This window comes from Bombina bombina, chromosome 1 (genome assembly GCF_027579735.1).
Source record: "Bombina bombina isolate aBomBom1 chromosome 1, aBomBom1.pri, whole genome shotgun sequence".
In the NCBI taxonomy this organism is placed as follows: domain Eukaryota; kingdom Metazoa; phylum Chordata; class Amphibia; order Anura; family Bombinatoridae; genus Bombina; species Bombina bombina.
This window is the reverse complement of record NC_069499.1, coordinates 404,183,353-404,201,646: the sequence shown is the minus strand read 5'-3', so window position 1 is coordinate 404,201,646 and position 18,294 is coordinate 404,183,353. Positions and strand designations below refer to the sequence as shown.

The window sequence follows — 18,294 nt, the reverse complement described above, 5'->3', positions numbered from 1 at the left end:
ATTATATTGGCTGATCGGAACAGCCAATAGAATGCGAGCTCAATCTGATTGGCTGATTGGATCAGCCAATCGGATTGAACTTGATTCTGATTGGCTGATTCCATCAGCCAATCAGAATATTCCTACCTTAATTCCGATTGGCTGATAGAATCCTATCAGCCAATCGGAATTCGAGGGGACGCCATCTTGGATGACGTCATTTAAAGGAACCGTCATTCGTCGTTCAGGATGGATGTTCCGCGTCGGAGGTCTTCAGGATGCTGCCGCTCCGCTCCGGATGGATGACGATAGAAGATGCCTCTTGGATGAAGACTTCAATCGGATGGAAGACCTCTTCTGCCCCGCTTGGATGAAGACTTCTACCAGATGGAGGACCTCTTCTTGCTCCGCTTGGATGAAGAATTTGGCTCGGCTGGGTGAAGACGACTCAAGGTAGGGAGATCTTCAGGGGCTTAGTGTTAGGTTTATTTAAGGGGGTTTGGGTTAGATTAGGGGTATGTGGGTGGTGGGTTGTAATGTTGGGGGGGGGGTATTGTATGTTTTGTTTTACAGGCAAAAGAGCTGAACTTCTTGGGGCATGCCCCGCAAAGGGCCCTGCTCAGGGCTGGTAAGGTAAAAGAGCTTTGAACTTTAGTAATTTAGAATAGGGTAGGGCATTTTTTTATTTTGAGGGGCTTTGTTATTTTATTAGGGGGCTTAGAGTAGGTGTAATTAGTTTAAAATTGTTGTAATATATTTCTAATGTTTGTAAATATTTTTTTATTTTTTGTAACTTAGTTCTTTTTTATTTTTTTTACTTTAGTTAGTTTATTTCATTGTATTTATTTGTAGGAATTGTATTTAATTTATTTATTGATAGTGTAGTGTTAGGTTTAATTGTAGATAATTATAGGTATTTTATTTAATTTATTTATTGATAGTGTAGTGTTAGGTTTAATTGTAACTTAGGTTAGGATTTATTTTACAGGTAAATTTGTAATTATTTTAACTATTTTAGCTATTAAATAGTTCTTAACTATTTAATAGCTATTGTACCTGGTTAAAATAAATACAAAGTTACCTGTAAAATAAATATTAATCCTAAAATAGCTATAATCTAAATATAATTTATATTGTAGCTATATTAGAATTTATTTTACAGGTAAGTATTTATCTTTAAATAGGAATAATTTATTTAAGAAGAGTTAATTAATTTCGTTAGATTAAAATTATATTTAATTTAGGGGGGTGTTAGTGTTAGGGTTAGACTTAGCTTTAGGGGTTAATACATTTATTAGAATAGCGGTGAGCTCCAGTCGGCAGATTAGGGGTTAATAATTGAAGTTAGGTGTCGGCGATGTTAGGGACGGCAGATTAGGGGTTAATACTATTTATTATAGGGTTAGTGAGGCGGATTAGGGGTTAATAACTTTATTATAGTAGCGGTGCGGTCCGCTCAGCAGATTAGGGATTAATAAGTGTAGGCAGGTGGAGGCGACCTTGAGGGGGGCAGATTAGGGGTTAATAAATATAATATAGGGGTCGGCGGTGTTAGGGGCAGCAGATTAGGGGTAGATAGCTATAATGTAGGTGGCGGCTCTTTGCGGTCGGCAGATTAGGGGTTAATTATTGTAGGTAGCTGGCTGCGACGTTGTGGGGGGCAGGTTAGGGGTTAATAAATATAATATTGGGGTCGGCGGTGTTAGGGGCAGCAGATTAGGGGTACATAAGTATAACGTAGGTGGGGGTTGGCAGATTAGGGGTTAAAAAAATTTAATCGAGTGTCGGCGACGTGGGGGGGCCTCGGTTTAGGGGTACATAGGTAGTTTATGGGTGTTAGTGTACTTTAGAGCACAGTAGTTAAGAGCTTTATAAACCGGCGTTAGCCCAGAAAGCTCTTAACTACTGACTTTTTTCTGCGGCTGGAGTTTTGTCGTTAGATTTCTAACGCTCACTTCAGACACGACTCTAAATACCGGAGTTAGAAAGATCCCATTGAAAAGATAGGATACGCAATTGACGTAAGGGGATCTGCGGTATGGAAAAGTCGCGGCTGAAAAGTGAGCGTTAGACCCTTTTTTTAATGACTCCAAATACCGGCGGTAGCCTAAAACCAGCGTTAGGAGCCTCTAACGCTGGTTTTCACGGCTACCGCCAAACTCCAAATCTAGGCCATAGTTTTTTCTCCCCTGAGATTGAGAGAGTGAGTCATAGGCTCTGATTCTTAAAAGATCCCTGACCTGGTGAGATTCTATAAGAATGTTTGCCAGTTCTTCTATTTCCCTGGTGGAATTCTATAAGGCTTTTTACCCTGAGGGTTGATAAGTTGCGTATGCTGCATTTTCGTACAGGAAGGAGGTGCATACATTACAAAAGTGCACAACACCAGAAATGCTTTGCAATGTTAAATGCCAACAGCGTATGCTGTCGGCATTTAGCGATGCAGAGCAGACATGATTCACTGTAGCGAATCATATCCGCCCGTGGTATGATAAATCTACCCCATAGAGTCTACATTGGTAATTACTTGCTTTTCTCCCATAATATTCTATAATTTTATTTTTTTAATTATTTTGATTTACTATAAGAATGAGTTAGAATTATCCGGCTCAGACCAGTCATATTTATTTGCCTTACATTTTTAGTAAACTAACTCATTATAAGGAGTGAGCTGCAGGTCATCCACTCCTCACCATAGCAATGCTAAAATAAATGCAGTCTGTTACAAAATAGATTAAGAGTTGAACTTCAGGTTTATATTAAGACAAGTAGTAATATCTCTATTTCTAAACCTAGTTGTAACTAAACTGCATGAGGAGTTTTTCTAACGATCTCGGCATCTTCTAATGATCAAGTGAATACCATAAAGGACTCTTTCATCCACGTTTTTTTAATTTAGTGAGACATGTTGATAAGTTCAGTAAATGAGAATACACTCTGGTATTAGATAGGCCTTCCCTGTAAGCAAATTCTATCGCCCTTTAGTGAATACAAAAAGAGGGAGTTTGCTTTATTTCTCAATGTATTTTTTTAAATTAGAACATGAAATTACTATTTTATCCTACATGGAGTACAAAAAAAAGATAATTGCTCCTTGATGACTGTTAACTTTAATATCAGTTGAATCTTATAACATTTTGTAATCATTTCTATAACAGAAAAATATATTGCAGAAAATGTGCAAAATACCATTTGTTTAAATAAATAATGTATATTTACTAAATTTATGAATTAGCCTAGTTAACAATATATTACAGTTATCTAATTAATCTCCAAAAGTATCTATATACATTTTTTTAATCAGCTAATTATTAAAAGGCCATAATACCCAAATGTTTAAACACTTGAAAGTGATGCAGTATAGCTGTAAAAAGCTGACTAGAAAATGTCACCTGAACATCTCTATGTAAAAAGAAAGATATTTTACCTCAAAAATTCCTCATTAGCCACATCCCATTGTAAAGGACTTCTAAACAACAAATCAGTATGTCTGTCCCGGGACAGCTAAGGGAGTGAGCTTAAGTGTACTCTCATCTTATTTCCCTATTCAGTGTAAGGAAGTTTACAAAAGAAATCTCATGAGAGTTAAGTGAAATCTCATGAGATCACAGTAAAAGAGTTCATGACCTCAGCACTGCTGATGCTGATTGGCTGCTGTTCATTTCTTCACTTTAATTTTTCTTTCTTACCTGCAGCTAGGCTGCAGCAGAGTATATTTTTTTTACACAGAACTTACTCTGCTGAGCTGAGGAAATTGTGAGGTAAAATATCTTCCTTTATTACATGGAGATGCTCAGGTGATATTTTCCTGTCAGCATTTTACAGTTATACTGAATCAGTTTCAAGTGATTTAGCATATGAGTATTATGTTCCTTTAACTAAAATTCTAAGCAGAAGCTTCCATTTAATTTTATTTTTTTATTTAATATTTCATATTAACCTTTTAAACAGAGTTGCAGAATTCAGTACATTTAAAGGGAGTCTGACATTGGAAAATTATATTTAATTTTACATACAGTAAGTGATCTGGTACGTATTCGATCATCTCATAACTCTCCACAAGCATGAGATCTTCTTTAGACAGAAAAAATGCAAGAAATTACCTTTGGGCCTATTTATACGCCTCTAAGCCCATATGTTTTGTTCTAGTTTATTGCTATTGTTCAGGCCCTGACTGGCCATAGGGCATACATAGCAAATGCCCGGTGGGCCAGGCTCTTATGTGGGCCTTATTGGCTGCTATATAGAGGCCCCACCCTCTCTTAATATGGGTAAGAATTGGAAAGCTGTTAAAGTCTGCTTATTTTGTAAAACAGAAAGTACATTTTCTGTCTGGCTGTCAAGCAGAGGTGCTGCAGAATGAGAGTTTTGGTCTATTATGGCTACCTAGTTGACTGATGTGGGCTGCTCTGCCTTTAAATACCCAGGTCTATTTTTGTTCCCAGTCCGGTCCTGCTATTGTCCCTCATAAGAAAAAAATAAATTAATGCATCAATAAAAATGCATTAATAATCTATATTAATTTTTAATAAAACATTCTTATGTTACACATCATTATTATTTTTTATATAATGCAAATATAGGGCACCATTTAACAAGTGGCGATAGCTTTGGAGCCCCAGCATTTCAGTCTTGCTCAGAGCTAGTCGTTAGACCGCTGCTACTTAAACTATCTAGGAAACTTTAGGTGGTGGATCAAAATTATTAATTGATTTGATTGTCCTCATGCAAGCAGGAGCAGCATTTTACAACCAGCGAATTGTGCAATGTTAACCGTGAGGCTGGGTGAACAAGGTTCAAGACCGCGAACCTCGTCCACCCGACCTTTGATAAATAAAGCAGAGCCCCCTATTTAAATGTAGATAATTTGTAAAATATTAATTTCAAAATGTTGTGCTGTTCAAATAGCACCACACATTTATTAATGTAAATATTTTCATTTTGACACTAACACTCTGTCAACATTTTAGTATATGCTACATTTATTACTATGGAATGGGCTCATGGTGTTTCGCACATCAGAGGCAGGTGACCACAACTGGACCCAAAGATTGTGTCTGCACTTCAGGCAGAAACTGTCTCTTCAGAGCATCTTTGCTCTGCCAAAAAAGAAAACCCTCATGTGTGTAGTATGGTCAAGGATGGAAAACAATGAACACTGGGCTTCTTAGTCCAACTGAAGCCACCAACCTTTCCTTTGCAGAAGGAATGTGGACAAGCAGCTCAGATCACCCACTGGGAATCAAAGACAGTAGCATTCTAGAATTCAACATGATGGCAATATGAAGATACTGATCATCAAAACAGTGGCTAATTTTCCATTGCTTTGTCCACTTCTCAACATGATAAAATAAAAAGTAATCCCAATAATATTTGTAGAAGCTCTTTCTGGCATTAAAATGTAACAATATGTTTCCTCTGATTAAAATAAACTGGACATAAATCCAGAACATGTTACTTCATATTAAAACAAATTATAAAATAATAAATGTATGGTATGCATGGCAGTTAAGATATTGTGATTTTTAAAATATGTAATCATACCAAGGCCACTAGAAGGCTATCTGATGTCTCTTGTAATTGGACCATTCTTTATCTGTGCCTTTAATTACTCTTGATATACAACATTCTTAAAACAAAATTTAAAGGGCCACTAAACCCAAAATATTTCTTTCATGATTCAGATAGAGAATAGAAATTTAAATAACATTACAATTTACTTCCATTATTTATTTTGCTTCATTTTCTAGATATCCTTAGTTGAAGAAAAAGCAATGCACATGGTGAGCCAATCACACAAGGCTTCTATGTGCAGCAACCAATCAGCAGCTAGTGAACATATCTAGATATGCTTTTCATCAAAGAATATCAAGAGAATAAAAAAAATAGATAATATAAGTAAATTAGAAAGATGTTTATAATTGCATTCTCTTTCTAAATCATAAAAGAAAAAATGTGGGTGGCATGTCCCTTTAAAAGCCTATCTTTTGTAAAAAGAACACAATGAATTGTCAGTTTAGGATTTTAAATACCAATAACTGGCATATCATATCCTTTTTTTCCTTGATCAACCTCTCTCAACATAAGTTGACTTCAGGATGGAAAGCTAATATAAACAAAAACAGGCAAAAATGTAGCCACCAATAAGCAAGCACTATCCAGGGTACTGAACCTAAAATGGGCCAGCTCCTAAGCTTCATATTCCTGCTTTTTAAATAAATATAGCAAGATAACAAATACAAATTGATAAATTAGAAATTTGCTTAAAGTTGCATGTTCTATCTGAACCATGAAGGAAAAAAAAAATGGGTTTAGTATCTCTTTAAGTTATTTGGAAAATATGTGATAATCAAAGAGAAACAAATTCTTTAACCAAAACAATAGTCACAAATGTTATATGCTGAGCATACTCTGACCTAGAAATTGTGTGGAGGTGCCCAACAGTGTATCAGCTTTAACTAGACAAAGCTAATTAATGGAATTACACTCAGATGTTTTATTTACACTAGTAAAAAAAAATCCCTAAGGAACAATATGTCAAAATATGTAATATCATAATTTATAGGATTTTTTTGCATTATTAATGCTCAGGCCAAATTAAATATTTTAATGGCTCTTTGTATATGGTCATATTTGATTTGTCATCATCTTGTTAACTGACATTTTTATATACAAAATTTTGTTTACAACTTGTACTAAATTGTTATGATTATTTGATTTTACAGTAAGTTGTTGTATATGCCTCCTCTAGAACACCCACAATTTAGAGTCATAATTTGTAAAGGATTTAATAGCTTTGAAATAATAATGATAACTAATATATAGCTCTGAAAGTGAGTATTAGCATTTTGATGGGTTGTTAGCTGTGAGTCATGCAATAGGTTAATATTCATGACCTACTTTTCATTTTCTATGTAAGTAACTGGATCTAATCTGAGATGACCAGAGATGGCAAACTTAGCTTTGGGGGAAAATTTATATATATATATATATATATATATATATATATATATATATATATATATATATATATATATATATATATATACAGGGAGTGCAGAATTATTAGGCAAATTAGTATTTTGACCACATCATCCTCTATATGCATGTTGTCTTACTCCAAGCTGTATAGGCTCGAAAGCCTACTACCATTTAAACATATTAGGTGATGTGCATCTCTGTAATGAGAAGGGGTGTGGTCTAATGGCATCAACACCCTATATCAGGTGTGCATAATTATTAGGCAACTTCCTTTCCTTTGGCAAAATGGGTCAAAAGAAGGACTTGACAGGCTCAGAAAAGTCAAAAATAGTGAGATATCTTGCAGAGGGATGCAATCAAGCGTTTCATTCAAAATAGTCAACAGGGTCGCAAGAAGCGTGTGGAAAAACCAAGGCGCAAAATAACTGCCCATGAACTGAGAAAAGTCAAGCGTGCAGCTGCCAAGATGCCACTTGCCACCAGTTTGGCCATATTTCAGAGCTGCAACATCACTGGAGTGCCCAAAAGCACAAGGTGTGCAATACTCAGAGACATGGCCAAGGTAAGAAAGGCTGAAAGACGACCACCACTGAACAAGACACACAAGCTGAAACGTCAAGACTGGGCCAAGAAATATCTCAAGACTGATTTTTCTAAGGTTTTATGGACTGATGAAATGAGAGTGAGTCTTGATGGGCCAGATGGATGGGCCCGTGGCTGGATTGGTAAAGGGCAGAGAGCTCCAGTCCGACTCAGACGCCAGCAAGGTGGAGGTGGAGTACTGGTTTGGGCTGGTATCATCAAAGATGAGCTTGTGGGGCCTTTTCGGGTTGAGGATGGAGTCAAGCTCAACTCCCAGCCCTACTGCCAGTTTCTGGAAGACACCTTCTTCAAGCAGTGGTACAGGAAGAAGTCTGCATCCTTCAAGAAAAACATGATTTTCATGCAGGACAATGCTCCATCACACGCGTCCAAGTACTCCACAGCGTGGCTGGCAAGAAAGGGTATAAAAGAAGAAAATCTAATGACATGGCCTCCTTGTTCACCTGATCTGAACCCCATTGAGAACCTGTGGTCCATCATCAAATGTGAGATTTACAAGGAGGGAAAACAGTACACCTCTCTGAACAGTGTCTGGGAGGCTGTGGTTGCTGCTGCACGCAATGTTGATGGTGAACAGATCAAAACACTGACAAAATCCATGGATGGCAGGCTTTTGAGTGTCCTTGCAAAGAAAGGTGGCTATATTGGTCACTGATTTGTTTTTGTTTTGTTTTTGAATGTCAGAAATGTATATTTGTGAATGTTGAGATGTTATATTGGTTTCACTGGTAAAAATAAATAATTGAAATGGGTATATATTTGTTTTTTTGTTAAGTTGCCTAATAATTATGCACAGTAATAGTCACCTGCACACACAGATATCCCCCTAAAATAGCTAAGACTAAAAACAAACTAAAAACTACTTCCAAAAATATTCAGCTTTGATATTAATGAGTTTTTTGGGTTCATTGAGAACATGGTTGTTGTTCAATAATAAAATTAATCCTCAAAAATACAACTTGCCTAATAATTCTGCACTCCCTGTATATATATATATATATATATATATACACACACATACACACAGTTAAAAGACCTCAACAAAATTTCCCAGTATTGGGTTTAGAATAAAGTTGAAATTAACATACAGTATAAAATCCAAAAGGATTTATATAAATGTATAGAATGTACCTATTAATATATTTATAAAATATTTAAAATAATAAAATATAAATACAAATATTATAAATATAAGATAATGTTCCAAATCATATTATAGTTTACATATTTGTGTGTTGATCATAGGTAAAGGTTGCAAGCACAAAACAAGATTTTTTTATACCACTGGAATAGAGGTTTTTAAGTGTACAAGTTTTCCAGACAGGGAACCAGTCCACCCACATTTCAAGTGAGCGAAACAACATCTGCTGCCACAATTAAAGGTTGCATAAGAGATCCCTTTTGCAGCCCACTCTCTGCTCTTGCATAACCAACTGAATGAGAAAAGGGCTTTTCAGTTATTACAGATGCTATCACAGATGGAAGTACACCACAAAGGTTATGGAGCGAAATTATATGAGTCTGCACAATAAGGGCTCCCAAGTTGTGTCCACAGCTTCATAAATGGAGCCCTAATTTTCTTCTAATCATTTCAATGTTACCTTAAAGGAAAATAAGGGTAACACCTGATGAAGTTTTTGCATCAGTATTGTAAACTAAGCCTATGTACTCCATTTATTAAAGGGAAACTCAGGTCAAATTAAATGGTCATAATTCAGATACAGCATGTAATTTTAAACAACTTTCCAATTTACTTCCATTAAAAAAAATGTCCACAGTCTTTTATATTTACACTTTTTGAGTCACCAGCTTCTACTGAGCATGTGCAATAATTCACAAACTATATGTATATGCATTTATGATTGGCTGCTTGCTATCACATGTACAGGGGGAGTGGAAATATACATAACTTTAAAATTTGTTAGAAAAAAACTACTAATATGAAATCCAGAGTGAATGCTATTGTATTGTCGTGTTATCTTGCAATTGTTGATTATGCAGACGTATTGTGTTTACTGGTCCTTTAAGCAGCTTTAAAGCCCTCTGAGGCAATCTCGCTCATGCAAGCCTGCTTGCAAAGTTTAAGAAGCAGCAGTCATCCTCTAAGGTGGTGAAGTTAAAACAGTCCAAACTTATTCCTTCAGGGTGAATGACATACCCTAAAAGCAAGGGGCAGCACTGCACAAAGATTTTCATGTGCAATGTTAAATGCGGGGAAAGAATATACAGTGTCCACTCTCCTTGATCATAGCTGGACGTGTTCTCTACTTGTCCTTCCATGATTTTTTTAAATGGGGGCAAATGTGTTTAAATTCCCACACACTGTCGCTCATGAATAGTACAAACTAGTATTATCAGTGCACAACTAAAGCAGCACACACCAGGATAGAAACTGTAAAATCAAACAATATTCTAGCTATAATACTTAAAAAGATCTTTATTCAGAACATTGAAATGTCCAAAACAGTGTTGGTTGCAGGGGATTGCACTATCATAGGATGGCCCCTCAGCCACAAGTCAGTTTCTGAAATGTTTCTTCTGAAAAGTTGTGAGGGTTAAAAGATATATGGTATTTAACAAGGTATTTGAATGGAAACAACTTTAATGTATATGTGTATGTGTATATATATATATATATATATATATATATATATATATATATATATATATATATGTATGTGTGTGGGTATACATGTGTATTTATATGTGTATATATGTATATACTTACATATATACACATGTATAAACAGATATACATATGTATATATATATACTTTGGAGCCCTTTCCACTCAAATACCTGAAAACAAAAAATAATTTTATTTCAATGATAATATTTAATCATATGTTTTACAGTGTATGTACATTAAATATTTTACCAATTTTATTCCAATGTTTTTCACATAGGGGAAATGTTCTATGTATTTTTAAATATTTATTCCTATATATATCTGTATATACCTATACATATTTATTTATTTATATATATATATATATATATATATATATTATATATATATATATATATATATATATATACACACTATATATAGCTAGTTTGAACTCTCCATTGAAGTCTAGGGGAGAAGAAGTTAGTGCAGTCGCAATATCCAAAGTCCTGAAATTAGCACTTGCTGGGTTTTGCTCCCTCACAAAACTTTTTACTTTCAATTTGTAATACGGACTCAAACCTGTGCCCATTAAAAGTTTACTTCTGGCAGCATCTGCAAAAGCACTAAATAGCGCATTACTTGTAATATGGTCCTAAATGAAAACAGAGCGTGTTAATCATCATAGAGGAGTCAGATAAATAAAGTCCATAATCTTTGAGGTGGTGGAGGGCTAAAGAAACAGTAGTCTAAACAGTCAGTTGCATGAATGAGGCTGCCCCGAAAGACCTCCAAAGCTGCATCCATAGTTCATAGTTGAACAATTGAATACATTAATATGTGTTAAGGTATTTTAGGATGCATTTGACAGCATTTATGTCAGTTAGCTAATCAAGGTGTTGGTGTGGTGAATGGTCTGTAAAAGGGTATGATATACTGTACTGTTAATTTCTCTATATAGTATGTACTCAAATTCATCAATCGAAAAATCTTAATCTAAAAAAAAACAATAAACTACCTACAGCACCAAAGGGTCTGTATTAATTTACTAAACAGACATGCAAATACATAAATTATAGATTATAGATGCACCAATCAGCAGCTTCCTATGCTTGAAAACCACAATAGGTCAAAAAAACTTAAAATACTTTTTTAGCAACAATTATATTCAGAACCTGGGGCTTTAGATATATGACTTGACTGTTCCTTTTTAATCTGTTTAATAGTTTACATTTTTATTTTATACAAATGCTATTCTTATTTGAGTTACCAAAGTAAGATCCAGCATGTATCAGGAATATTATTTCTCATCATAATGCAAACTAGATCAACTGTGTATCAAGATACATATACCAAAAAAATCTGTATAAAATAAATATAATAAAATATATTTTTCTGGCTAATTTCTGTTATACACTAAAATAGCATTGGGGAAATACACAATCTACTCAAGGAATTAAAAAATGAGATAATAATACAGTGTACCTAATCTTTTTTTATTGATTTGCGATTATGCAAATGCTTTGTAATTTAACATATTCCTTCTGCTCAGGATTAACTCTGGTCTCCAATAAGCATTGTGTAACAACATGTTTCAGTTGCCTTTGCCAAAAAAGTGTTAAACATCAAGAGAATTTAGCAAAAAAAAAGTTTTTATCCTTATTTTATTATTCAGCCAAAATGTAACCTATCAAACTGCATGCACTTTTGCTGATAAATACAAATGCATGCATTTTAGATTACATTTTATGTACATGTATTTATCATGCGTCATTATCAATGGTGGAAATTAAAAAAAAAAAAAAAATTCTAATACAGAAAATACTAATAATGTTAATCTATAATGTAAACTAAAGTGTAAAGCCAGAGTGTTACATAAAATACTGCACCAATTGAAGTTTTAAACATCAGAAAGTGCAAATCACCCAATTGGCATATTGTCCAATATAAACGTAATATTTGCCTAACTGAAAATATTAGATTTCTGGCAATAAGTTCAGCTAGTCTGTCCTTTCTACATACCATGCAGAAAAAATACATCCCTAGGATAGCTTTATCCTCCAGTTTTTTTATTAAATTTACTATTTCGACTGGAAAACTATCACCCTTCCAGCAAAACAATACTTTTGAAGTTTTAACTTCAAATACTCCTGTTTTTTTCCACAAATAAAACATTTTTCCCATGGAATTTATAAAATCATATCACTACCTTTTCACTCTTATCACAGTAGATAAGGCCATAGCATTTCCTTCTGCTTTATTTTATTGACAATGCAGTTTAGAAGTACTTCTTAAAGGGATACTAAACCCCAAAATGTTCTTTCATGATTCAGATAGAAGTAAATTGAAATGTTGTTTAAAATTGTATTCTCTATTATCTAATTTGCTTCATTCTTTAGATATCCTTTGTTGAAGAAATAGCAATGCACATGGATGAGCCAATCAGACGAGGCATCTATGTGCAGCAACCAATTAGCAGCTACTGAGCCTATCTAGATATGCTTTTCCGCAAAGTATATCAAGAGAATGAAGTAAAATAGACAGTAGAAGTAAATTAAAAAGTTGTTTAAAATGGCATGCTCTTTCTAAATCATGAAAGAAAATGTCCCTTTAAGGTATTATTTTTTGTAAGGGGTCAGAATGCAACAGCAATTTAAGCACTGTACAAGAACTTTAATCCAGTTATTTTAACTAAAACTGTCAGTAAGAATAAACAATGTTAAACATTTGAAGAACCTGAGTTAATGCATCATGTTTAAGTAGTGGAGATGAATTATGATAATGTAGTGAGAGGGTTTAAGACAATAATAATCTTTATAAGATTAAAAATAATGAAGGTAAACTACATTCTTCTTTACTTTTATCACACTAAAACAGAAACATCTGATCTGACCTCACATTTTGGAAACTAATTTTTTTTTGCATGCCACAAAATCAGTATAAGCTCTTGACAGTACAGTGTCAGAAGAGTATTAAACGGACATGAAAAACAAAACGAAACCTTCATAATTCAGATAAAGCATGCAATTAAAAAAATTAGCACCATCTTTTTATAAGCACACTTTCTGAAGGCACCATGTCATACGGAGCATGTGTAAGACTTCACAGTACATATGTACATGAGTCTGTGATTGACTTATAGCTGTCACATGATACAGGGGGGGGGGGGAAATGTAAGGAAACTTTAAAATTTGTTAGAAAAAAAAATGCATTGCCCATTTAAAATTCAATGTATGTGTTATTGCATTGTCTTTTATTATGCATGTATTGATTGTGAAATTATACTGTATTTAACGGCCTTTTAAAATGGAACAGAACTTTTCCACAGATTTTTTTCTGTCTGTTGAGCTCATCCCTAAACCTTTCCTGATCTCTGTGTTAGAAAGTAGAATTTAAAGATTAAATGGACAATGTACTCAGGCAAGCAGTTAATAATAGTAATAATAATAGTGTTGTTTCTATAGCCAATACAGGAGTATTGACATTTTCAGTATAGGTAGGGGTTTACAAGGCAAAAGCAGCTATTTCAAATGCCAAAAAATAAACAATTTATTACACTCAAGCATGTAAAATTGATCATTGGGAATACATGAAAGGTGATAAAATGTTATAGTACAATGATCCTTTAAGAAAAAGCTATTTAAATTGAAAAAAAATATATATCAAGATGTGCACATCTGATATTTACATATTATTTGCCAAGTTTCTGATAAGGACTGTTCTCATAGCTCTTAATTTAATAAGCATGGGAACATTCAAGCTGTAGTATATATTAAAATACCATTGTTTTGAAGCAAAATTAAAACTTTATTGTGCAGTTTACTCAGTACATTGCTCTGATACATATGTGTTTGTTAAACAAATTAGCAGTAATTAAAGTAACAATTTTACCATTTAAAAAAAAAAAAATCACCAGAACTGCTTGTGCAATGTTAAATGCCGACAGCGTATGCTGTTAGCATTCAGCGATGTCTGTCGGACATGATACGCTACAACGTATCATGTCGGACAGACAATTATAAATCAGCCCCTAAAAGACTCTACTTCAATAATTTACTTTTTTTTAATTTATACTTAAACAGGGATGTTTCTGTTCGAGTATGCTAAGGGCTACAGACTAGATGAATAAAATTAATGTCAAAGGTGTCCTATAATTATTCTTCTATTTGATTACTCTCCAGAACCTCACAATAATCCACTTGGGTGCAAATCAACTCCATACATCATTGTTTCAGAATTCATAGCCAATATTCCACAAAGCATCAATATAATGTAAAATGTATTTATGGGTTTCTGATAATTAATTCCCTGTAATATACATCTGTTTGCCTTTGTTGTCAAATCATGGTTTGCAAACACAAGTCAGGAGAATTGTCTTCCTTTACTTTATAATTAAGCAAGTCAGAGTTATTCCCAGGTGGATGGTCAGCAGTCTTGTTTTTATATTTCCTAATTGTTATTCTTTCCCATATCTATAATGAGAACAGCTTATTGCTCCAAAGTAGTATACTGTGTGCAGACAATTCATGATTTATTTGTGTATTTAGCTTATTAAGCTATGAACCCATATATAAAATCACACTAAATGTGAATAAATTCAACTCAATAGATTACTGTCATGCACTTTGTTTCTATTTCCAGTTTCATATAAGCCTTTAAAGCTGCCCTTTCACTCCAAAAATCTATCCATGAACCCTAGAAGCAATGCTCTCAAGACCTACCAAGTTTTAATTTTGTAATACATACCCTGGAGGGCAAACATAATTTTGTAATCATAATGTACTCTTTCAACCATGCATATAGGCAGAATAAACATTGAGTGACCTCTAAATATGAGTCACTGACTTCTAATTGATAATTTAGTAAATTTTATGACTAGATATCCCAATGTTACTTTAAATAGTACAGTGCTGCAGAGGCCTATATCATTATATTAGAAATGTTCCATAGTACAATCTCACCAAAACTTATTCTGATTTTATTATTTTCCTCTAAAATAGAACAAAATGATTGCTAATATTTTAATATTGTTGTTATAACATCACATAAACTCTTGTGTGATACAATATGAATATATATAAATATATATACAAACACACACACACTATTGTCACAGAAAGAATAGGCATTTGTTGATATAATCAAAGACGACTGCTGCTAACAATAAACCACAATGATAGCTTCAAAAATCAATATAGTAGGAGTTTGTCAAAGAAATTGGTCAATGGTAGAGACTTCAGTGGATCTCTAGGAAAGAATGTCATTAAGCAAATATATATGTGATGGGTGAATAAATGGTAACAATCTAAGAATTTTATGGTTTAAATAGAATCTTTAAGCAGAATTCTTCATAAGTGCTGGATAATTTGAAATATTCAGTAAACAAAACCTAATGATTTGTCCTATAAAGTAGATATAATCAACATTTGCTTAGAAAATTAATGTACTCTAAAGCTTTTGGAGAACATTTTATAGGACTAAAAAAAGACAACTAAACAAATTTTAAATGTAGCCAAGTAATTTTCAGACTGCAGCTTTATATAAAAAAATAATTTTTTGCATTATTTTATTTTTAACTAGTGTTTTGTACAGTTAATTCTAGAGTCTAGTTTGGGATTTATTATATTCTCTTTCCATCCTGTCAATGTTATGGAATTTGCTTACATTTTATATCAATATGTGCTTGATATTTTCATATATATTTAAATATATAAATAGATATATATCACAGTTTAGAAATCCAACAAATCACATTACTAGGTTTGTTATTTTTTATTTTGCTTCACAATGCATTTGTTACTTTTTTTAAGAACTGCTTACATTAACCACCTTCTCATTTACAAGCCATGTGTGTAAGAGCTTGCATAGAATATAGCTGCAATACAACATCAGTTATAAGTTATGCTGTTTGATTTGGAATGCAAATTTACCTCTCTGAAATGAAAATGGTATTAGCATAGATATTCAATACTGTATATTTTTATGTTAACAGAGAGGCAAAACCAGGCCTCTATATACATAATACAAACTGGTTTCAGTGAGCTGCCCTGTAAACTGAAAATAATAACTAACACAAGGAGCCAGTTGGGATTCTGCATTTTTTCAGTAGGCAGAAAATGAGATCTATCATACGAAATCAATAAGAGAACTTGAACAATATTTTTGGTCATCACTTTTCACATTTATAAATGCATTTAAGTTAACCTCATTCCTATATTTCTTTAAATGGTAGTTGAAATGAATACTAAATTAGTACATCCACCCATAGTTCAATATTATATTGTATGATTACAACTCTTCTTAATCATAATAATATTAGCACTAAATGTACTAACACATCTTTTCAATGCTGCAACCTTTAGAAATAAAGTTTTGGTTGCAAGTACATGCACATGGCTATGTCAATATTTTATTATGTCTACTTATAGAATACTCTTAAATATTTGCTCCTATGTGTTTCTAAGAGGTCTTTTTTAAGGATATTCTTATTTGAGCAATAGAGATTCACAGTAAAGTCCTTAAGCAGGTTAAGCCTTAACATCTGGTCTGCTAGTAGGCTTAAAAACTGAAGTTAAAGTAACATTTATATAGATTAAATAAATAACTGCTAATTTAAAATATTAATACTTACTTTGAGTAATTTACAACGGATCTGAGCAGAAACCATATGGCTGTTGCGGAGGTTGCCCACCCTGAACATAAGAGTTAGTTTGCCATCCCTCATAGAGATAACAGCATGTTCACTGAACATCAGAGTCTCAGCTCTTTTTTTGGGTTGAGACATCTTAATAAACATACAGCCGATCAAAAAGGCATCAACAATGGAGCCTAGGATTGACTGGAAGAGGAAGAGGATTATCCCTTCCGGGCACTTATCAGTGATGTACCTGAAACCATAACCGATGGTGGCTTCTGTTTCAATGAAGAACAGAAAAGCTGATGGAAAGTTGTAGACATTGGCCACACAGGGGGTGTAATTTTCATCATGTGCTTTATTCAAATCCCCTCTCATGTAAGCAATTACCCACCACATAGATGCCATAAACAGCCAGGCAACAGTGTAGGTCAGGATAAAAATAAATAGGTTCCAACGCCATTTGAGATCTACAAGCGTGGTAAATAAATCAGAGAGGTATCTGCTGGTCTCACTTCCAAGGTTCCCATGTTGGACATTACATCGGCCGTTCTTTTCCACAAACCTTTGCCTTTTCTTTTTAGGAGCAGCTTGATTAAATCCAGAGCCACTGGATGAAGTGGTCACTACCTGATAATCGTCCCCAAATTTCCTTCGCAGTGCAGACATAATATGAAAAAAACAGCCAGATTAAATGGTTATGTAATTAACTGAAATATTATTCTTGCTTTCTATTTTTTACTGTTTTCCTTTAGCTCTTTTTTTGCTGCTGCTTTTAAAGTATTAACCACCTATTAAGGACAGTAACCATGACAAACCATTAATGGGTTTTCTTTTTTTAACTCTAAAAAAGCCACTCGACTGATTACCTAACTGATTAACTGTATCAATGTCTTTTTCATAAACACAATACAAATTTTCTCATTATCTCAGTTACTCATATCTTTATCCTTTGGCTTGATTTCTGCAGCAAAGCATCTCCTGCACTCTGTGTGTTGCCTATAAGTAGGCATGCAGAATGGAAAAAAAAATACAAAACACGATCAGAAGAGTCTCATACAATGCTTCACCTCCCTTGTTTGGTAAAGGTTAGCAGAAAAGTCTCTGCTGGATGGTTTTTGGACAACCCTGCTCTCAAAACTGGCACTGAGCAAATGCTCATGGGTTCAATCAAAGGTCCATTTGGGAAATCTAAGTAGCATTCCCCTCCCCCAAATGGAAGATCACCAAAGCAGAACTGTTCTGTTGTAATGCACTAATGAACTGAGCCTTGCATCTCCGTGTGTAAAGGTTGTTGCAGTAAGGTTAAAGTACTCAACCAACCCACACTCTTGCGTTCCTGGGATATTGGTGACAAAAGCAATATTGATCTTCACAGCATATATTCCTCTATTCTTGTACATTCAGTTTTCTTGCTGCAAATGCTGGTAATGAGGTTGTTGACATTAATAGAGAGGATGTAGTACCAAATTCTATATATTCAGCAGGT

The 18,294-nt window shown here is 33.9% G+C and overlaps 1 protein-coding gene across 1 annotated transcript in view; it reads right to left on the bottom strand.

The window, feature by feature from the left end:
• The window catches only part of KCNJ3 (potassium inwardly rectifying channel subfamily J member 3), a 431,207-nt gene extending 413,733 nt beyond the window's left edge, over positions 1–17,474 (bottom strand). The window contains exon 1 of the mRNA XM_053698313.1: positions 16,803–17,474. Coding sequence (XP_053554288.1) covers positions 16,803–17,474 — 672 coding nt within the window. The remainder of the gene's footprint in view (positions 1–16,802) is intronic.
• Between the last annotated feature and the right edge of the window lie 820 nt (positions 17,475–18,294).